General features: G+C 57.3%; 1 protein-coding gene across 2 annotated transcripts in view; it reads right to left on the bottom strand.

The window, feature by feature from the left end:
- Window positions 1-246: 246 nt before the first annotated feature.
- The window catches only part of H6PD (hexose-6-phosphate dehydrogenase/glucose 1-dehydrogenase), a gene marked incomplete at its 5' end in the record, with an annotated part of 34,168 nt that continues 11,999 nt past the window's right edge, over window positions 247-22,415 (bottom strand). The window contains 4 exons of one of the 2 annotated variants that reach the window (XM_079903429.1): window positions 247-1,878; window positions 3,887-4,156; window positions 15,741-15,858; window positions 17,021-17,657. In XM_079903429.1, coding sequence (XP_079759555.1) covers window positions 515-1,878; window positions 3,887-4,156; window positions 15,741-15,858; window positions 17,021-17,657 — 2,389 coding nt within the window. In that variant the 3' untranslated portion in view covers window positions 247-514. Of the gene's footprint in view, window positions 1,879-3,886; window positions 4,157-15,740; window positions 15,859-17,020; window positions 17,669-22,415 lie in introns of those variants that run through there. The other variant, XM_079903428.1, reaches the window with a different exon arrangement.

Here is a 22,415-nt window from a genome sequence, read left to right as displayed (position 1 = left end):
CAGGAGGAAGGGGATGGAGCAGAGCTGAGGGCTCCCGGCAGCCTGCTGTGTGGGGGGCACAGGGCCACTGGCGCCTGGGCTCCTGCTCTCTACCGTCCACGTTCTGCTTTTCCACCAGAGCTGGTCGAAGGGGCCCGGCCCGCAGGAAACCCCCCATTAACCTCGGCCCACCACATTCCTGCTCACGCGGGGAGCTTTCAGACCGTCCTATTTTGCGCTGGTTGGTGTTCGCATGTAGCTGCTGCAGGTCTTTTCTTAAGGTGGACATTTCTCTCCTGACTTGGATTTGAAGCTTCTCAAGGGCAGAGATTCCATTTCTTCCTTGTTCCGGTGTGTACCCTAGGCAGGGACGGTCACGGGGGCTGGGGAAGGCCTTTGTCCTTCGTCTCCGGGAGCCTGACCACGAGGCATCAGATTCCAGACAGCAGGGCACGCGGGCTGGGGCAGGACTGAGAGGGCAGAGAGAGGGCGGGTGAAGGAAGGCGCGGGGGTGAGCGAAGGGCAGAGGCAACCGTCACCCCAGAAACGCGTCATAGTCCATGTACCACACCAGCTGCCCAGAGTCAGGCAGGACACCCGAGATGGGCCACTTCCGGGGCTCGCGGCCCACGCGGCTCACCAGCATGGCGATCTCGCGCTTCATCCGGCCCATGACCAGCACCGCCACCTTGTGGGCGCGGTTGATGACGGGCAGGCTGAGGCTCATGCGCCGGTGCGGGCTGGAGGGGCTCGTGGTCAGCACCACCAGCTGCTTGCCATCCAGGCCGACGGGGGACTGAGGGAAGAGGGAGGCTGTGTGCCCGTCGGTGCCCATGCCCAGCAGCACCAGGTCGAAGCTGCTGTTGGTCACCAGGGTGGAGATCTCCTCGGCATAGGCCTGGGCGCCCTGGTCCTCCTCGGCGCAGAGCCGCTGGCGCCGGTGCACGGGCATGGGGTGGACGTTGTAGTAGGGGACACGCACGTGCTGCAGCAGGTGAGCCTGCAGGCCCTGGAAGTTGGACTCAGGGTCCCAGAGCGGGACGCAGCGCTCGTCCACCAGCCATAGGTGTGTGTGGGCCCAGGGGAAGCCATAGTGCCCCATGGCCAGCTGCTGGAACAGGGCCACGGGGCTCGAGCCACCTGAGAGTGCCAGGTGGAACTTGCCAAAGCGCTTCACAGCCTGCACAGCTGCAGCCTCGATGTCGCCGGCCAGCCTGGCGATCAGCTCCTCCGGCCAGGCCGATATCAGCGGGCTGCCTCGGTACTTGGCCCTGAGAACCTGGAAGTCGCTGGGCATCGGAGCGGAATCCGGCCCCAGCACCAGCTGCTCCAGTGGTGGCTGGGAGAAGGACAAGTGGCTGCCACTGAACTCAAAGTCCAACAGGTGTCCATTCTCTGCTCCTCCTGGGTAGAGGCGTGGGACCTCGTGGGCCAGGCTGTCCAGCAAGGGCGTCCAGAAGACCCAGGAAGCCAGCAAGTTCTCCATGGTGATGAAGGAGTCCTTCCGGCGGTGGAAGATACGAGAGATGAGGATGGAGTAGGCGTCCTGCTCCCTCACAGGGCTGTAGGCGTAGTAATCAGACAGAGGGCGGCCAAAGAGGCGAAGCCCAGGCTGGCCCTCCACTTCCTTCCAGCTGGCGGAGGGCAGGGAGGGCCTGAACAGGTTTCTGCTGACCAGCACGGCTGGGCCGCCCAGCTCACCATGGCCAATGTAGAAGATGATCTGCTGAGGAAGGCAGTGGCTCTGGGCCGGGACCCAGCGCTTCTCGCTCTGGGCACAGTACGCCTGGTCCTTGAACAAGATCCGAACGTAGCCCACTCTCTCATCCAAGGCTTTGCCAGACATCAGGATGAAAGGGACACCCTCCCAGCGAAGGTTGTCTATGTGCACGAGGACGCCTGGGGTGACAGGGGACAGTGGAGGTGATGTGCACGGGGATGCCTGGGGCGACAGGGGACAGTGGAGGTGATGTGCACGGGGATGCCTGGGGCGACAGGGGACAGTGGAGGTGATGTGTACGAGGACACCTGGGTGACAGGGCAGTGGAGGTGATGTGCACGGGGATGCCTGGGGCAACAGGGGACAGTGGAGGTGATGTGTACGAGGACACCTGGGTGACAGGGCAGTGGAGGTGATGTGCACGAGGACGCCTGGGGTGACAGGGGACAGTGGAGGTGATGTGCACGAGGACGCCTGGGGTGATGGGGGACAGTGGAGGTGATGTGTACAAGGACACCTGGGGTGACAGGGGACAGTGGAGGTGATGTGCACGAGGACGCCTGGGGTGACGTGGGGCAGTGGAGGTGATGTGCACGAGGGCGCCTGGGGTGACGGGGGGCAGTGGAGGTGATGTGCACGAGGACGCCTGGGGTGATGGGGGGCAGTGGAGGTGATGTGCACGAGGACGCCTGGGGTGACGGGGGTCAGTGGAGGTGATGTGCACGAGGACGCCTGGGGTGACAGGGGGCAGTGGAGGTGATGTGCACGAGGACGCCTGGGGTGATGGGGGGCAGCGGAGGTGATGTGCACGAGGACGCCTGGGGTGACGGGGGGCAGTGGAGGTGATGTGCACGAGGACGCCTGGGGTGACGGGGGGCAGTGGAGGTGATGTGTACGAGGACGCCTGGGGTGACAGGGGACAGTGGAGGTGATGTGCACGAGGACGCCTGGGGCGACGGGGGGCAGTGGAGGTGATGCTCCAGCATAAGAACCAGGTCCTCTCAGCCCACCTGCCTTCCTCTCCTTTCCTTCCTGCCAGCAAGCCTTCCCCTCTGCGAGCCCTCCTCTGGGCACCCCTGGCCTCGCTGGCCTCACCCCCATCTTTCACCTCTTCTGTTACCATCTCTGCCCAGTCGGTGCTGAAAAGCAGCCTCTGGGGCCACCTCGGACACCCAGCTCCCTGGGGCACCTCTCAGAGTCATCGTCCCCAAGCAAAGGGGAACTGGACTGAGAGGCTCCAACCCAGAGGCTCTGAGAGGAGTCTCAAGGAGGGTGGGCAAGGCAGCAGCGATCCTGACTGAGGGGCTGTGGGTTCCTAGGGACACGGACTTCCTTCCTGTTTGCAGAGCACGCAGGACGTGCTGAGGCCGTCACATACAGGGAGAAGGGGAGGGTGGACAGGGCTCGCAGCCACAGGCCAGTGGGGAACTGCCGTGCAGGTGAGGAGGCCTGCAGCGGGGACCACGGCGGTAAGAGCCGGACGCCGAGTGCCCTCCAGACTCAAGTTCCCACGTACTATCTCTGCGTGACCTTGGGCAAGGTTTGGCAACTTGACTGAGCCTCATGGTTCCTCACCTCTAGCGGGGCGTGATGATCACACCTGCCTGATGCGTCTGTCCACGTGAGGATTAAATGAGATAATGTACATAAAGCCCAGCACGTGGTCAGTGAGGATTAAATGAGATAATGTACATAAAGTCCGGCACGTGGTCAGTGCCCGACAGGCAGCTGCTGCTCTGGCTGTGGCGGCTGCTACCCCAGAAAGCTCTGAGCCTGTGGAAGCGTCCAGAGGACGGCCCCGCTGGGCACCTGCCCACTGGGGGTGCCCCCGGCTGCAGCGGGCAGGCCTGCAGCCTCTCTGGGGGCTGATGTAAGCTCCACGAGGGCAAAGCGAGGTCTGAGCCCAGACTGGCGAGCCCGGGCAGGATCCATGGACGTGGACTGAATGGAGACCGCCACTGAGGTGTCCTCCGCCCAGAGGGAGCCAGCAGGTGACCCGCAGCTCTGAGCTGGCGGGAGGTCAGAGAGGCAGGGGTACTTCTTACTCGCCACGGAGCACCCTTGTGAAAACCCCACTTCAAGTCCCTTCCAACCCAACCTGAAGGGCGTCCGGGTTGGGAGCAGTGCTTCCGTCTGGGGGATAGGGGTGGGGGCGGCCCGCAGCCCGTGCCCAGCCCCAGAGCCCACCTGCAAAGGTCGGCGTCAGGCTGTGGAAGCTGTCTGGCTTCTGCAGCTCTCTGCGCACCTGCCCGCGGTAAGCCTGGTACTGGCCCACGACAGCACTGCCCCTCTGCAGGCCCCGCAGGGCCCGGAAGGCCTGGAGCTTGTGCTCCAGCACCGCCTCCGAGCTGCTCAGGTTGAGGGGCAGCTCCATGGCCACCAGCATGAGGATCTCGGTCAGGTGGTTCTGCAAGACATCACCGATGACGCCGTACTCCTCGTAGAAGCTGGTGCGACCTGAACGGGAGGAGGGCGAAGGTCGTAAGCAGCTCCCCAACGAGCGCCAGGAGCCCCACCTGTGCTTCGGGTCCCCAGTGCGGAGAGTGGGCCACAGGGCAGCACAGGGGGAGGAAGGAGCGCGGGCGTCTCTGAGCCACCTCCCTTCAACGAGAACCGTTCCGCCAGGAGGTGTCAGGCCCCTTGGGCGTCTCCGGGCACCTGCCTGGGGAAGGCTCTGGTCCCCGCTGAGGCCAGACTGCATGCGCGGATCCTGGGCCCTGGCCATCAGGTCTGGCCCTGCGCGTTACAGCGAGGGCCTGGGCGGCCTGCTAGCACGTGACCCTGACGAGTTACCTGACTTCTGAGTCTCTGCTCTGCATCCTGCCATCAAATGGGGCTCACTGCCGCCCCCTACCACGCGCAGGAGTCGCCGGGCAACAGACAGGTCCTTGCCGGCAGCTTACAGTGAGTGGGAGGGAGGGAGAGAGGGAGGGAAGATGGGAGGGAGAAAAGCCAACAAAGACATTACAGACAGAGCTCATGACAGAGGGGAACGGGCGGGCCCCTCTGAGACCTGAAGAGGCAGCCCTGCAAGAAGCTGGGGAGAACATTCCGGATGGAGGGGAGCTTCGAGAGGAAAAGCCTTGAGGCAGGAACAAGCTCGGCCGCCAGGCGCCCAGAAGGAGGTGAGCGGGAGAGAGCAGGCAGGAGGGCAGGGCTCGGAGCACCTGGAGACGAGGCTGGACTTGTTTCTAAGCTCAGGGGAAGCCACTGGAGGGTCGGAAGCAGCACACAACAAGCTCTTCCGTACATTCACGGACGCCCGGCCTGCTGCGGGGAGAGTGGCTACAGAAAGAGGAGACGGAGGAGGAGGCTGTGCGGTTGCCCAGCGGGAGACGGTGGGGCCTGGGCTAAAGCGGCATCGAAAGGGCAGCTGGACGGAGCGGACGATCCTTTCTGGGGTCAGAACTGACTGGGCCCGCTGACCGATGCGGGGAAGCACGAGCAAGGGAGGGACCAGAGACAACTCCTAGGACTCGGGCCTGAGCAAAGACGGGCAGCGGCGGCATCTACTGAGATGAGGAGACTAGGAGAGGGATGGTCTGGTAGAGGGGAAACCAGGAGCTCGTTTTAAGCTTTAGACATACAGGTAGAGACGGCAAGTTGCCCGGTGGACAGTTACTGAGAGGCTAAAAGAGGGTGACACACAGAACACTGATCACAGAGCCCGGCAGTGACAACACTGACGCCTGCTGTGCCTGGGACAGTGCGGAGATGCTAGGCACCCGCCCCCCGGTCACACCCACGAGATCCTGCACGGCGGGTACCACGACTGTCCCCGTCACACCCACGAGATCCTGCACGGCGGGTACCACGACTTTCCCTGTCACACCCACGAGATCCTGGAGGGTACCACGACTGTCCCCGTCACACCCACAAGATCCTGCACAGTGGGTACCGTGACTGTCCCCGTCACACCCAAGAGATCCTGCACACTGGGTACCATGACTGTCCCCGTCACACCCATGAGATCCTGCGCAGAGGGTACCATGACTGTCCTGGCTCTACGCGAGAGGAAAGAATCAGAGGCCCAGGGCTAGGACAAGCAGAGTCAGGAGCTGGTTAACCACACACGTTACTCTCCCTCCTCCAGACCTTGGCATGAACTCTGATTATCAGTGTCTCAAGTACATACAACGCGGTGGTCTAAAGGCTTAGGGTTCAAAGGCACAGCAGCTCAGACGACATGTTCACATTCAGCTGACTTGCCAAAATCTGGGCCAATCACAGCCTTACGTACAGAAAAGGTACCATCACAGTAGGAAGAGCAGTCTTTACCCGGCGTTCACGGGCGCCACCTGTAAGATGGGACCCGCTCTCCCACCCAGCAACTCCTACTCTTCCTTCGGGTCTCAGCTTCTAGGAGACGTTTACCAACCTCCGGGCCTCCCCTCCTGGGGGTCCTGTCTTTGGCCAGTTCACCTGACTAACTGGGTGCCTGTTTATCTGTCTTCCCTGGAACCCTTGAAGCTCTGTCAGAGTAGGACTGCATCTGTCTGCTCCCTGCTGCACCCCGAGCACCAGAGGCGCTGCTGCAGCCACATCGCAGAACGCTGTACGGCCGAGAAAGCGAACACACACGCGTCGTCAGGAATCCACCTCAAAGGCACAGTGCCGAGGAAAGAAACCTGACTGCTTTGCTAAAAATTAACTATGACATAAAATGACCAGAATAAACAGAATTTCAATCAATGGAAAATACAAGGGGAATCAGAAATCCCATAGATGGGTTTTATGGATTAGGAACAGCTGGAAATAAAGTCAGTTATTAGAAGACAGGTCTGGAGAGATTATGGTGAATGCAGGTTAAAGGGACAGAAAGACTCAACTCTCACACACACACAGTGTGACGGCTCTTCGAAATGAAACGGCACGTTGTTTAGGGAACCGGACACACATAGGAACAATAAAGAGAAGCAAGGGGAAAGTCCACCTGGAACTTGGAACGCAAAGGACAGGGACTGGGGGAGGGACACAAGGTTGGCAGGTACCCTGGCATTCGTCACACACAGTTCTGCGTATCTTCCCTAGATTGTGTAAGCATTCTTTTTTATCTGGTCAATATTTAATTCAAACAAACAAAAAGAAGTGGCTCCCGGTTCAGACCTGCCCGGCCCACCTGCCCTGACCCAGCTCGCCATCTCTCTCGAGCCAGCTGGACGGGGAGCAGGGACCACCTGCCCTGAGTTCAGCCCCACAGGCCGGGCCTGGTGGCGGCGCCAGCACTGCGGGGCAGGAAGTGAGGCCCACAGCCGGCTCGTGGGAAGGTGCCCTCGTCCTCCGGGGTGGAGCGTGAGGCTGCAGCTCTGGCCGAGGAGGCAGAACCCCAGACGCACAGGACAACCAGCCCGGCGTGCCCGCCGCTGAGAAGCCATGGCTGAGCTCCCAGCCCCGGCGCGGTCTGGTCTCCAAAGTTCGCACACTATCGCTGAGAAGACATCAGGAAAAAGACAGTAACGATAATATTGATAATAACAGATGTATATCAGTCCATTTACCCCGCACAGTAACAACAGATAAAGGGGTCCTACTGCTACCCCCATTTTAAACTGTAAGGAAACTGAGGTTCAGAGAAGTCAGGTAACTGGCCCAAGGTCACACAGCTGGTAGAAGGGGGTAAACATGAGATCTGCACCCAGGCAGCTGGCCCCAGAGCCTGCAGTTCTTCGTGCTGTCACAGCCCCCCTGTAGCCACCCAGCACTCCCGTCTGAACAGCCTCCTGTGTGGAGCTGAGCCGCGCGAGCTCCAGCGGCTTTCGGAAGTGGAGCGCGATGGGCAGCAAGCCGAGCTGGGCCTTGGAGGGATGGGTCTAGGTCAGAGGTCAGGGACCCCAGCACCAAGCAGGCCAGGAAAGGTGTGAGAAGGACAAGGTAGGGCTGTGTCCCTCCGCTGCAGTCAGGCGGGGGGTGCCTCACAGGTACGTGGGCCCACGGTGACCAAATCTTGCAATTTTTAGAGAACATGAAAATCTGGATCATTAAGTATCGTCTCACTTGCACAAATAATTCCGATTTTTTAAGCCGTTGTGTGTCTCAAAGAAATACATGTGTGGGCTGACTCTGCCCCTGGACCATGTCCTAGTTGGGGCGAGAAGCATGAGCCGCAGATCTGAGGCCCCGACACGCGGGTCCGACAGCGAGGGTGAGCCTGGTCTGGCAGAAGCGGCCAGGCTGTGACTCGGAATAGCAGATACCAAGAGCAGATGGAAAGGGCTTTGGAAACTAGACGGAGGGCTTTGAGGAGCTATTAAAAGTTCTTGACCTCACCAGTCAAACAGTTACTGTAGCAATTCCACTCCTCGGTGCACACCCAAGAGAAATGAAAACATATGTCCACGGAAAAACTTGTACATGAATGTTCAGAGCAGCGTTATTCACAATAGCCAAGGGCTTCCCTGGTGGCGCAGTGGTTAAGAATCCGCCTGCCAATGCAGGGGACACGGGTTGGAGCCCCGGCCCGGGAAGATCCCACATGCCACAGAGCAACTAAGCCCATGCGCCACAACTACTGAGCCTGTGCTCTAGAGCCCGCGAGCCACAACTACTGAAGCCCGCACGCCTACAGCCCGTGCTCCGCAACAAGAGAAGCCACTGCAGTGAGAAGCCTGCTCACCGCAACGAAAAGTAGCCCCCGCTCGCCGCAACTAGAGAAACCCCGCGCGCAGCAACAAAGACCCAACGCAGCCATAAATAAATAAATAAATAAAAATAAAGTTCCCTTCACAATAGCCAAAAAGTAGAAACAACCCAAATGTCCACCAACTGATAAACGGATAAGATGTGGTACATCCATCCACATGACAATGTTATTCAGCAAGAAAAAGAAATGAAGCACTGACACAGAGAACCTTGAAAACATTACGCTTAGTGAGAGAAGCCAGACACAGAAAGTCACATACTGTACGTTCTATTTACATGAAATGTCCAGAATAGGCAAATCCACAGAGACAGAGAGTAAGTTCACAGTTGCCAGGGGCTGGGGGCAGGGGGAAATCAGAGGTACGGAGCTTCTTTTGCGGGGTGATGAAAATGTTCTAAAATTGATCGTGGTGACGGATGCCCAGCTCTGTGAATACACCGAAACCCACTGAATTGTAAACTTTAAATAAGTGAACTGTATGATATGTGGGTTGTATATCAATAAAACTTTTTAAAAAACGGTGTGAAGAGTAGGGAAGTGGACCCCTGAAGGAGGCGCTGTGGGAAGATTAAGCCATCTCTGATTGGCAAGATGAACAGAGAGGGGACTGGTGGAAACGAAATCAACGGGGCAGCTTTTGCTGCAATCAAAGGAAGCAACAGGGGCCAGAGCAAACAGTGAAACACAGAGACATTATTCAGTGCGTGAGTGAAGACCGCACGGTCACGGGCTGGATCCATGAAAGGCAGTGCAGGAGTCGTGATCTGGAGTCTCTGGAACCAGGCTGCTCGGGTTCGAGGACCCACTCTGCCACCTTTCAGCCCTGTGACCCCGGGCGAGTGGCTCCACGTCACATATGAAAGAGGACTGGTCACAGTACCTGCCTTGTAGGGCTGCTGTGAGGATTAATGGGGCTTGGAACAGTGCCTGGCACGCAGGGAACACTAATGAACATTGGCCAGCGTTATTATTACAGGGGCTGTGAGAGAAAGGCTACCAGCTGGGCAACTCAGAGAATGCTCACCATTTGAAAATAAAGAAGTTAGAAAAAGCAGACGGTATCTCATGAGAAAAATGCAATGATGGTTTAAGTTCTAAATCTGCTGGGTCTGACGTGGTGATACACACCGGGTGAAAATATCTCAAGGGCAGCTGGAGGTATGATACTAGGGCTTGGGAAGGCAATGAATGCTGGAGATAGACTAAATCTCATCACATCAAAGATGCCAATGATGGTGAAAGCATCATTATTTTGTCACCACTAAGAAACAGGCTGCCAATTCAACGATATCACCCCATCAATGGTAAACCCAGCTTTAGAGAGGTTCAAATATGTAAAAATGTGTGTCTTAGAATCAATGAAATACAGGAGATTAAAGAGTGTAAAGAGGATAATTAAAGCTTTGAGAACAGATGAATGCTTTATGGAGAGAATACAGCAAAGTCTTAAAAAGCCCTGTCATCTGCTTACTAGTCATTAGTTCAGCAAATCCCTAAGCGGCCCCCTTCCTATTTTTATCCTCTCTCACTCCTGGGGAGAACGCATTCATAGGTTTACTACCCGCTGTGTAAAAGAGAGCTTCCTTCATTCCTTAATCTCAAGCTTCGGGATGGGGTGGAGGTGCGCCTGTGTTTAGCACGGCCCATACGTTTGTGGACTTTGATCCCTTCCTGCTTAGCTGTACTTCCAGTTAACGTGGAGTGATGAGGCCCAGCGCTCGCACCTCATGGCGGAGGGGACAGGCAGGGAGAGGAAGGTAGGGGCTGGTCCTCCTGACGGCACCCAACAATGTGATTTCTTCTGGTTACCACCAGTTACCGTGGACTGATTTTTCCTGAAAATGATCCATAATGACTCCTAGCATCCTTCCTAGGTTGAAAGCTGAGGGGTAAAAACCCATCAATACGTGAACAAGGACAGAATAAAGCATGACCAGGTGGGACGACAGGAACAAAGACCCCTATGAACTTGGCTCCCAAACTGTTGAAACCCAGAGCTCGTCCAAGTCACAGGATCACAAGCACAGGAGACCCGTCACTTTGCTCCTTGGTCGTGCTGCCCTCCGAAACCTCACGGGGCGGCACCCCACGTGAGGCAGAAGCAGCTGTGTCCCACACGCCTGAGAAGAGCTGCTGCAAACCTACCAAACCGGCAGGAACAGGGGAGACGGGGGCGCCCGATGCGGGCAAAGCTGTAGGAATACCACTAGTGATGGACACTGCTGTTGAGAATTTTCTGGAAAACAGTCCGATAAGGTAATGACCGCCATGAAGTCATTTTCACCCTTCAGGCCTAGTCATTCCACTTCAGAAGTATACTTTAAGAAGAAATACTTTTTAGAACACTCATAAATGTTCTAGAATTAGATAATGGCTGCGTGACTGTGTGAATATATTAAAAACTACTGAATTGTACGCTTTAAAAAAGGGTAAATTTTACGGTGTGTCAATCGTATCTTAATTTTTTTTAAGCGTGCAAAGTACTATTTAAAATAGCAAAAAGTGGAAACTGAGATGCCTAATAATAGAATAATTCATATTCTGTGATATAAACAGAATTGAACAGAAACACAGAGCTACTGAAAGGTATATATTATGCAAATTGTCAATACATGGAAATTTAAATACATATGTAAGTGAGAGAGAGGATAATATTATGTGAAAAATGGACATAAGAGGGCTTCCCTGGTGGCGCAGTGGTTGAGAGTCCGCCTGCCGATGCAGGGGACACGGGTTCGTGCCCCGGTCCGGGGAGATCCCACATGCCACGGAGTGGCTGGGTCCGTGAGCCATGGCCGCTGAGCCTGCGCGTCCGGAGCCTGTGCTCCGCAACGGGAGAGGCCACAACGGTGAGAGGCCTGCGCACCGCAAAAAAAAAAAAAAAAAAAAAAATTGGGAATAAGAGAGAATTGCAGATCCATTACAGGTCTTTATATAACCCAACACAAGTCACCTACAAGCCACGTGGAGCCCAGAGAGACGGAGAACACTGCTGCTTCCCCTCCCTGCCAACCTGGAAGGAGAACAGCATCTCCTTTTGTAGAGTATTTCCATGCACATTATCTGCTTTAATCCTTAAAACAATCCCAAGAGAGAGGTAACAGGGGTTACCATCATTACATAGAGATTGTGCTGAAGATGCAGCCTTCAGATCTGGGACCAGAAACCCCCTCCTCATTGCCTCCACACTGTGGGAGATCCGGATTTTCCCAGCAAAACAAAAAAAAAAAACTAAAAGCCAGCTGCCATCTCTACCAGTAGCTTCTGGGACGGCTAAAAATAAAAAGGTGGAGGGCCAAGGAGAGTGAGGGTCCACGGGCTGGAGGCCCGGCAGCTGCCCTGGGCTCACCTTGCAGACAGCCCTACAGACGGCGGGTAGGGGAGCTGAGCGACCTCTCAGCCCCTCCTCACACACCAGGCTGGGAGGCAAGACAGCTGGTGCGTACCTGGGAGGATGCTGGCTGCCTTGGTCCCTCAGTGAGGGGTACGGAATGATCATTCCAACCCTCAGAGGTCAACGGGCATCATGCCAATGTCAGAACAGGGACCCTCCCAAAGCAGTGACAGCTACACTGTCCTCAAGAAGTCTCCCTCCTTTCCCCTGCAAAAAAAACAGAGCCTTCCAGCCAGAGGGGAATCTAGGGCAGCAGAGAGACAGCCCGAGCACACCCTGGCAGGAAGGCCAACTGCCGACGGCCTGGACAGAGGGGCTGCAGGCGCAGTGGTTAGGAGCTTGGGTTCTGAGGGGCCACCGACCTGGGACCACATCCCAGCACCCCCGGAAGAAAGGGCAGCCTGGTCTGCACAGCTGCACCTCAGTCCATGAGCGACCAGCCCCCCTTTCAGCAGAGCCCTTCCCAGTGGCCGCGATGAGGGCCGGCAGGGGTCACCTCCACACACAGGCTAGTGGCCCAGATAAGGTCACGCTTTGGATGGCCCGGAGTGCTGCTTCAGGAGACCCCGGCAGGTACCCAGGGTTTCTGTGACGCTCAGGGGCTCACTGGACGGGGACTCCCCAGAGGGGTACCCCAGATGAGGCTGAGCGCTGGGGCTGCAGAAGGACCACTTCTCCTCCCGCCTCCCCTTTGCTCTCTCCGCCTCCTGCCTATGCAGCAGCCTTGACTGCAGCAAACTCCTCTGGGCCAGGGGCTACGGCAGAAAAGGAGGAAAACCCTCTCCCACGGCCACGGAGCCGGGGAGCCGGGGGCCTGGATGGTGGGGCTGGGGGCCGGGGAGACATCCAAACCACCGTGCAGCTCAGAAGCCCCCGTGCCAGCGCCCGCAGCCCCTCCCTTTGAGCACTCAGGCCGCAGTCTAGGCTGCCACCAGGAGCTGGGCCATCCCGGGCCTCCTGGCGCAGGAGTCAGCGAGGGGGACGGGGGAGGGGGAGTGCCGCCACACTCTGTCCTTCTGCTTAACGGCCAGACCACGCGGCTCGGAATCCTGCCTGGACGCTTGCTGGCCATGCTCAGTCCTGCTGCGGCAGCTGGCCTGCTGAGCTCATCAAATGACATCAAGACACTGTGACCTCTGGCGGGGAGGGCAGTCTCTCCTCCTGCAGCCTCCCGCCCCCAACCCCATGAGGAGGCACAGCCGAGGCCCTGATGTGCTGGGACGGGGCCTACTGGCCATGGTGGGGCGGCTGCAGGGTCCCCAGCTCCTGTAGGACCTCCCTGGGGGATGGGCTCCAAAACAGGACGCAGAGGGGAGAGCAAGTATCCGTGCTGGGGCCACAGGGCTATACCAGGCTGCCTCCTCGGGACGCAGAGAAGCCTGTCATTCCAGGTCCCCGAGCCCCAGGGGAAAGAGAGACAGGCAGACAGAAGGTGGGGGGCAGGGAGGGAAAGAGACAGACACAGACACAGAGGAGAAGAGACCCTCTGTTCTCACTGTTACCGAGGACCCAGGTCCACAGCGCCACCCTGCGGGGATGAGCACAGAGGCAGGAAGTCATCCCACCATCACTACCAATGCCTGTGTATCCAACCAGCAGATAAATGGGCCAACCAGGGAGACCCAGCACCCAGGACAGCTGCAGTCCTGCTGGCCACCTCTGACAAGGACAGTGGGCTGAACTATCCCCCTCTGGCTGCAAGCCCCTCAGGGCTGGTGGGTCCCCGCCACCTGCCCTGCTCTGTCTCTCTCTGCCTCTGGGCCAAGTGGAGCAGCACGTGCTCTGGGGTTAGCAGCCGTGAGATCCACTGTCGGAGCCCACACCCCGAAGGCGACAGGGCCTGAGCTTCGGTCACACACAGCAGCCCTGAAGGCAGAGGCGCGGCGTCACCCTCCTTCCTGGACCTCAGCTGTTACATTGCCTTCAAACCCGAGACTCTCCCTGCCGTAGGCCTGCCGTGGCAAACAGACCTGCCCAGGCCTCTCCCTGCCTTTCTGTTTTGCCTTCTGTTTTCCTTTCTCCAACATCCAAAGGTACCTTCGCAAGGATAAGCAGGCCTGCAGTTTGCCTAGCCCCTGGCTCCGCAGGGATCCTGCAAATGACATCAGATAGCAAGAAGGATGGGGTGGCAGGGTTGGAAGAAATAAGAGGCAACAGCGCCAACTGGTAACTCCAGACATCATGGCTCTTCCCCAACCCAGGGTGGGCCCGGGAAGGAGTTGCCAGAAATGGGCTAGGAGAGAAGACCCCGTGTCAAGCCCAGGCAGAGAGGTGCTGGCCCCTGCCCCTGGCCCACAGCTGGGGTGACAGAGGCCTCCTCCCATCCCGCCCCACACTCTCAGTGCCGGATCTATAGCTCATCTCTCTGCAGATGAAGCCAGGGCACAGCGCAGCCCTCAGTCCTGCCAGGACACCCAACACACACAGGCACAAGGAGGAAACCCACGGCCTGAGCCCTTGCTGAGGACAGGAGGGGAAACGTGGGAGGCTTGGGAAGGATCCCCGAGACCCACGAAGGCTCACGGCAGTGGGGAGAGCACCTCTTTTCTCATATGGGTTCCAGATGGAGAAACCCAGCTCCCCTAAAGGACAGCAAAGCCCTTCGAGGGCTGCCTCCTGCCTGACACCCCAGCCCAGCGCCCCAGCCCCAAAGCACCACCTGCATCATCACTGTGGAGCCTGTCCTGATATATTCCCTCCCCCAGTGAACCCCTGAGGTAGCAGGGGACTGCGGCTGGGTTTCACACCTCTCTATCACTGCAGCCCCCGGAGCGCTTCTATAGCACTAAACACACGTTCAAAGACAAAGGGGAGAAAGCTGAAGAGAGTCACCAAGGGAAAGAGAAAGAGACTGACCTCCTGGTCCCCCATCCAGGCCCGAGGGGCCCTCCCCTCCACCCAGGCACACACTGTGGGGTGGGGACGGTGGCCTCCAGCACTGCCGCCCAGGCTGCGGAACACAGTGGTGGGGACGAGCTGACTGCAGTGGTGCAGAGCCTGGTGCCGGGGCCAGACTGCCTGGACCAGGACCCGGCTCCACCACTTCCGGCCGTGACCTTGGGCTCGTCACCAAACCTCGTCTGTAGGTGGAAGCTAATAACAGTGCCCATCTCATATGGCTACTGGGGGCATCAGCAAACAGTAAGAATTAGCTTTAATGATTTGGGGTTAGAACCGATGCTTTGAACACACACAGTCAATGCTCACAAGACGTGATGGAATCACGGAACGCTGGAGCTCAAAGGGGCCTCAGCTGCTGTTGTTGACACAAGCCACTGGCCTCACAGATGAGGGACAGGAATGGGCGTGCTGAGGTCACTCGGATGCAGAGACAGGCCTGACACTCAGGTGTCCCTACTCCCAGGTCAACACCGCTCATTCCTGTGGTGTTTGGTCAGCACTTCCCAGGTGTGTGCCAGGTACCAGCGAGGAGCTGGGAAAGACAGATGGGGCGGGGATGAGACGAGGCCAAGAGCGCAGAGGGGCAGGGAAGGGAGGCACGTGCGCTCTGAGTGTGCGGCAGAAGCGGACCTTGTCGGGACGGTCAGCAGAGGGCTCCCCAACCGAGTGACCAGTGAGCTGAGAGCGAATGCACAGGAGGGACAGGAGGCGAGCAGGGGGGAGGAGAAGGCAGAGGGGGCCGCTGGTACAAACACTGCGTACGAGCCCGGGAGCCCTCGTGCGAGCTGCCGGTCTCCACCACACTCACAGGAAAGCCAGCTTACCTCCCAGGGTTCACTGCCGGCCAGTGTTTCAGCACCTGGGCCAAGGCTGCTTAACAGGACTGCACGCTCCCTAAGGGCAGCGATGACCATGTGGGCTTTGCCTGCAGGCACCCCGGGGTATAGCATGACCCAGAGCTGGGCACACGGCAGGCCCTGGAGGGAGACCACACACCGGCAAAAGCTCCCCTCTGAGCACTGGCCAAGGCGCGGGGGCCTGGCAGACCCTCCAGTCCTGCGGGCCGACGCCTCACAGCAGACGCGGGGCGGCGACCACTCACGCACCTTCTGCGTCCACGGTCTCCTTCATGATGATCTCCACCCGCTCCACGTGGTGCCGGTTCCAGAGGCCGTCCAGGGCCTTGCGGTTCTGGTCTCGGAAAGGCAGGATCTGGGCCACCACCTGCCAGGGAAGGAGACTGTGGTGCTGTGGCTCCTCTCAGGACGAAGAGGGAATCCTGACCCAAGGAAGGGCCCCCAGCCTCTCTGCCCCCTGCTCAGAAGAGACGCTCTCGGGAGCAGCGGTCCCTGGACGCCAGGGCTTCACAGCCCAGTAAGGACTCCAGAAGCCTCTCCGTCACTATACAGGGTTACCAGCTTTTTAGTTTGCAAAGAAAGAAAATATTTAAGGATTCTCTATCTTCTATTATCATCAATTTTTAATAAAAGAGATATTTTAACACTAAAAATGGAGCAAGAAAAGTTTCAAATTGAATACCATCCAGTTTTTGGTTTTGTTTTTCTAATTTTTCCCATAAACAAGTGAAAAAACCTACCAGGATGGGCAAGTGGCCTGAGGACCTGTCTTTGGAATACTGCAACTCCAAATAGGGCTGGACGGAGGCGATGCCTCTGCCCCAGATGACTACGTGATGCACGCCCCCCCCCCCCGCCCCCGTGGCCCTGGGCCCACGTCCTGGTCGGCACCAGAGAACACAGGTGCTCGTGTATTCTCTGCTGCGGTTTCCGGGAAGAGGCGTCCCGAAGGGGCCCTGAAGGTATGTTCAGAGAGAACTGGCCAGCTGACTAGCATCACCCAGGAGGCCAGCCCCTCGCTCCACCACAGGGCCTGGATGAGAAGCATGGACTTAGGGTCCCTATTACATTTTAAGATCTCGTTACCAGCCTTCTGGTTCAAAACAGAACTCAGGAAGAAAAAGGTACTGAGAAAGAGCCGATGGGTGTGGAGTAAGGTGGTTACTTCTAATTCCCGCAGCACGCCCAGCTGGAAGCCAGGTCCACACCCCAGAGTCTCAGGGCCCCCTCTGCAGAGAACGCAGGGCAACGCGGAGACGTCAGAGCCCGAACCCTGGCTGGGAAACAAAGAGGACAGGATACACTAAAGAACAGGTGGCTGGACAAGTGGACATGGGCCAAGCAGTCCTGCCCTTGCCACTCACCGCCTTTCCTCCGGCCTCTTACCTCCTGCCCACAGTCAAGATGACCATGGGAGCCCAGATTTCACGACGCCTTCAGGACCAATTCCGCCATCGGTGTGGCCCTGTGGACGGGGTGTACCTGCACCAGCTCCCTCCACCCCAGCAGGCTCCTAGCTGCAGGCTCACCTGCTTGCCCAGGTAATGGTCCACCCGGTACATCTCCTCCTCTTGGAAAAAGCTCCCAAGTTCTGCGGCCAGCTGCTGGGCTGAGCGGTGGTCGTGGCCGAAGGGTTTCTCAAGGACAACGCGCAGCCAGGCACCTGGGCCTGGGCGGCAGCTGCCGCTGATGCTGCGGGCAATCTCTGCATAGGCGAAGGGGGGCACCGAGAAGTAGAAAACCCTGCCGGCCTCCCGGAGGCCTTCGTGCTGGACCCGGGCCTCAATGTCCTTGCTCAGGGCCAGATAGTCCTCAGGTGTCTTCAGGCGGCGGTACTCGCTCAGCTGCTGGAACTGAGCCTTGAGTTCAGCGCAGCGACCGGGAGCTGTGTCCCTGGGGCAGGAGAGGGACTCCAGGACCTTGGCTATGACCTCCTGGCCCTGCTTGGTGCTCGTCAGAGCAGTCCCGTGGAAGCGAAAACTGTGGCCCTTCCCCGCCTCCTCCAGGTACAGCTGGAACAGCCCCTGCCATAGGTACTTTCTGGCCAGGTCCCCGGTGGCTCCCAGCAGGATTACGGAGACGTGTCCCTGGAGCTCCTGGGCCTGCAGGCAGCCCAGCAGGGCCATGCACACAGCCGCCGTGAGCATATTCCAAGCGCCTGCGTGCCTGGGGCACATGGGGAAGACAGACAAGGAACAAGGAAGGATCAGACACGGCTCAGGCGGCTGCGATGCAGGAGGGAAACACACTTCTAGGTTATCAAACGCTTCCTGCCTGGCAAGAAACAGCCACCTTGTTCTCAGGAAAATGTTACAGTCGCGCAGCTTCCCTCTCCCTCCTGAGCAGCTTGGCTTTTCTGCTTCAGTGGGTCAGGAGCCTGCCCCGTACGCAAGGACGACGCCACTTGCTAGAGGTGGGCCATTCTGCTGCAGGAGCAGGGCAAGGTGGCACCAGCCCCCAGGGAGGTCCCAGTGCAGCCGTGCGCTTGGAGCTGCCCACTCTATGACGGAGGCCAGTCTCGTCCACAAAGCACGGGTGGCCGGGACCGTCGGAGCAGCAGGCCTTGGTCTTGCATGATGGCTGGAACTTTGGGAGGAGACATCACTGCCCCCTCACTTCTTCCTCTGCTCTTCCCTTGTCAACTGGGCTCCAAGCACAAAATGATCACTAATCACTGCTACAGCACAGTGATCAAAAACACGGACTCTGGAACCAACTGGCTGAGTTTGAATCCCAGCTCAACCCTTACTCTGAACAATGATTTAACCTCTCTGGGACTTCCCTGGAGGTCCAGTGGGTAAGACTCCATGCTCCCAATGCAGGGGGCCTGGGTCTGATCCCCGGTCAGGGAACTAGATGCCGCAGGCATGCCGCAACTGAAAGATCCCATGTGCCGCAACTAAAACCCAGTGCAGCCAAAATAAAATAAATAAACAAACATTTTCAAAAAAAATTATTTAACCTCTCTGTACCTCAGTTTCCTCATCGGAAATGGGGGTATTAGTGGTACCTACACCATAGGGCTGTTAAAAGGATAAAATGAGTTAACATTGAAAACATGTTTAGGAAAATGCCTATCTCCTATAATGCACTACATAAGTGCAGCTATCATTATGGAATATTGCTAATAGCAGCAAACGCTGAATGCTAGCAGGTGCCCAACACGGAGCTAAGCGCTTCTGTGCATTGGCTCTCACTGAATCCAGACAAGAGCCCTGAAAAGAACCAGTGGAGGGGGTACTATCATAGCACCCCCCCTCATTTTGCAGATAGACAAGCTGAGGCTCAGGAAGGTGAAGGTCCCGTGGTGGGAAAGCGGGGAGCCGGGCAGGCACCAGGCTCCCTGGCTCCAGGGCTGACGGGTAGCAATTACACACCGCAGCCTCGCCAAGGTTAGCCTAACTTCTTGGCTAGGTTTCAGCCTCAAATTTGAAGCAGCTGACATGCAGGAAAGGCGAGAGGCCTTGGACCTGTCACAAATGCACCAGAGGGTTTAATTTCTCTGGCCTTCTGCTCTGACCAAGGCTGTAGGGCTTGATACGCTCGACTCCTACTCCATGGCTCTCCCATTCTCCAGTTTCCTGCCAAGGCCAATGCTTTGAAGGAAAGGCAGAGGAAGCGGGAGGAAAGCAACACGGGTTCTCAGACATAGGTGGGGGGACCGGGGCCCAGTCTGGGGTGTGGGAAGACTGACGAAGGAACAGTAATAATTATTATACGGCACTTATTATATAGCAAGTATTCTACCGATAAAGGATTAACAAAATCCTCAACAATGAGGCTACAGTCTAGTTATACAGATAGGGACACTGAGGTTTAAAGAAACAGGAGGGCTTCTGCAAAGGCCCTGCAGACCTTCCCACATCCCTTTACCATCCCCTATATCAAGGGGCCAGACCTGCCCCTGACTCTGACATCGACCCCCTCCTCTCACTTTGCCCTTTGCCCCTTCCCCATCTCTCTTGAGATCCATCTCCAAGATGGCCCTGGTTAGTGGCCAAACCAAGATGAGGTTCCAGCAACAGTGTCTGCACCAGTTCTATAGGACACCAGACATTCCCATCATTGGAACTTTAACTGAAGGACCAAGGGACCACATGAGCAGCCCTCAGCTTCCTCTTCCGCTGTCCCTTTATGTGCGCTCACGCCCAAATCCACAGACGGCCCGGAGAACCATTCCGCTTTCTCCTCCTGCTGTCCTGTCCTTGGCCTTGCAAGCATTTCTTTCTCACCTGGCAGCCGCCCCTGTCTGGAGGGAAGGGAAAGCTGCAAGGTCAGTGCAGGAAAGAGGCAGCGAGAAATCTGAAGCCCAGAGAACAGCCTGGAGAAGGAGGAGCGGCCAGCTGGCAGCCGCGTCTCAGAGCTCCTGCCCGGATACTGGTAGCCAGAGGTCTGGATGCGCCTGGATGGGCAGGCGAGGGAGCCCCGAGGGCCAGCACGTCTACCCCAGCCCAGAAAACTGCAGAAAGCCGTGACGCTTGGCCACTCGGCCTGAGCCGACCCCCGGGCCTCTATTTAACCCTGTTCTGACTCTGAAGTCGGCTGCAGTCTTCCCTGCCCAGCCCTGTCCCGGCTCCCAGTTCCCAGGTTAGCCGCCCTTATCTCCTGCTTACGTCCCCCTGGCCTCCTTTAAACAAACACAGATCAGAAATATCAGTTACTGCAACATGGTTGCTTACTCTGTGGCTGCTAAACAACCAGGGAACCACCCTTTCCTAAACAAGTCAGGGGGTGTGGCTCTGTGTGTTTGGTTTTCTTATCACCATGTTTTTTAACCTTAACAGTGTTTCTCAAACTTCTATGTGCTTATGAATCTCTTGCGGAGCTTTTTAAAATGCAGATTCTGATGCAAAGGATCCGGGGATGGGGCCCAAGGTGCTGAAAGCTGGTCCACAGAGCCCACTGCGAGGAGAAGGACTCTGGGACACTGAGCGGTGAAGCCCAGAGCCAGGGCTGTTGTCAGCGGAGCATCAGACGACCTGGAAGGTTTTCAACCTGCCTCCTACTCCCTTCACCAAGGCAATGAACCTCTGATCCAGCAGGCCCAGGGCAGGTACAAGCACGGGTATTTCAAAGCAGCCTCCAACGGCTGAGACTTGCCCATCCCCCTGCAAAACCTGGTTGCTAACGACCTCGAGCCTAACACCTGACATTTACCGAGCAGTCAGCGTGTGCCAGACGACGTAAATGCACTATCTCAACCTTCCCTCAAAACACTGTTGGGGGGCTTCCCTGGTGGCGCAGTGGTTGAGAGTCCGCCTGCCGATGCAGGGGACGCGGGTTCATGCCCCGGTCCGGGAAGAGCCCACATGCCGCGGAGCGGCTGGGCCCGTGAGCCATGGCCGCCGAGCCTGCGCGTCCGGAGCCTGTGCTCCGCAACGGGAGAGGCCACAGCAGTGAGAGGCCCGCGTACCGCAAAAAAAAATAATAAAAAAAATTAAAAAAACACTGTTGGGAAGGAGTTCTGCAAGGATGCCCATTTTATGGATGAGGAAACGGTAGGTGAAGTCAACTGTTGAGTCCCAGAGCCTGAGGCCCCAGTCACTATGTTAAACAGCTCCCTTAGTCGAGTGGAGGAAGGGGGCCTTTGGGTAAGAGGATGGGCTCAAGGCCACCTCTGAGCTGTGTAACCCAATTAAGTCACCCAGGCAGTCCTCACCTGACAAGTGGGCTAACACCCCCAAACCAATGGAGGCTTGCACAGACGAGCTGAGATGGTGAAAGCCTTGCCACTTCCTCCTCTCAGGGTCTACAGAGCCCCGCCCTGCAGGCAGCACAGGACACACCCCAGCATCTGCTGGTCCTTACACCCGGAGAGGAGGAAGACGGGTGCGCAGGGGTCCTCCCTGCTGCCCCGACACAGAATACACAGGCTCAGAGAAGCCCAATTACGTCAAAGTCGAGGTCAGGGTGCCCACCCTGGAGCAGAGGGGAGGTAACAGGGAACCAGACGGCTCTACACCCACCTGTAGCCTAAACTGCTCTTGGGCTGCAAGGCTCTGCTTTTGCAGGATTTTCTGAAGCACTTCCTCCGGCCTCCTTGCCTGCTCTGAGAGGAACGGGCTGTGAAATACAACCCCTACTAAGATTACATACGTGAACTTAGAAAAGACACGGAAGTGGCATTCCAACGGCTGATCCTGCTATGCATCGCTTCTATTTTTAATTAATAAATAAGAAAACTATTAGTGCAGAGTTTGAGCCGCTCCAGGACAGGAGGACAGTGTATTAGACTGTGGATTGGAACACATGATGATCCTTCCCCAGAAGAATCTAAACACCACGTAACCTTGAACATGCATGTACCCTGGTGGGCCTCAGTTTCCCCATCTGTGAAGAGATGGAGCTAAAGGACCTCTACAGCACTTTCCTGCTCCTAAACTCTGTTTTCCAAGGAAAGGAGATAACATCTCTATTATCAGGGAGACGGCCACAGCCTTTCTGTAAGGGCACTTTAGCGCCTACAGCCTTAGGCCGGGAAATAAAGGACTGAAATAGGAGGTATGGAGCTGATAACTGAGTGTCACCCAGAAGTTAAGGCCAAACTCTTCGAAGCTATAACTTCAGTGTGTGGAGGATGCGATTTCATTTACAACAATTATTATTCAAGATACTTGCCAGAAACACACTACGCTACCAAGTGCGGTGCCGCGGAGGCATCCTCTGGGGGTGACAAAGCTCATCCCAGAGTCGGGACTGACCGGGCCCACGTCCAGAGTCCAGGGCACCTCTCGCTGCCCCCAGCTCCAGGGTGAGGGGTTCCTACCGGGCAACCTGGGAGACTCACCTTGTAAAGTGCGGCTCTGCTAACATCCCCAAAGCTGTGAGCACTGACGTGGCCAGCCCGAGGGTATGGACCAGAAGCGGGGTTCCCGTCTGTTCTGCCCAAAGTGAAAGAGGCAGATGTGGGGTGCACCCAGGACC

Source organism: Stenella coeruleoalba, assembly GCF_951394435.1.
Source record: "Stenella coeruleoalba genome assembly, chromosome: 1".
Lineage (NCBI taxonomy): Eukaryota > Metazoa > Chordata > Mammalia > Artiodactyla > Delphinidae > Stenella > Stenella coeruleoalba.
Note: the sequence above shows the minus strand (reverse complement) of the source record. Positions and strands in the feature narration are given on the sequence as shown.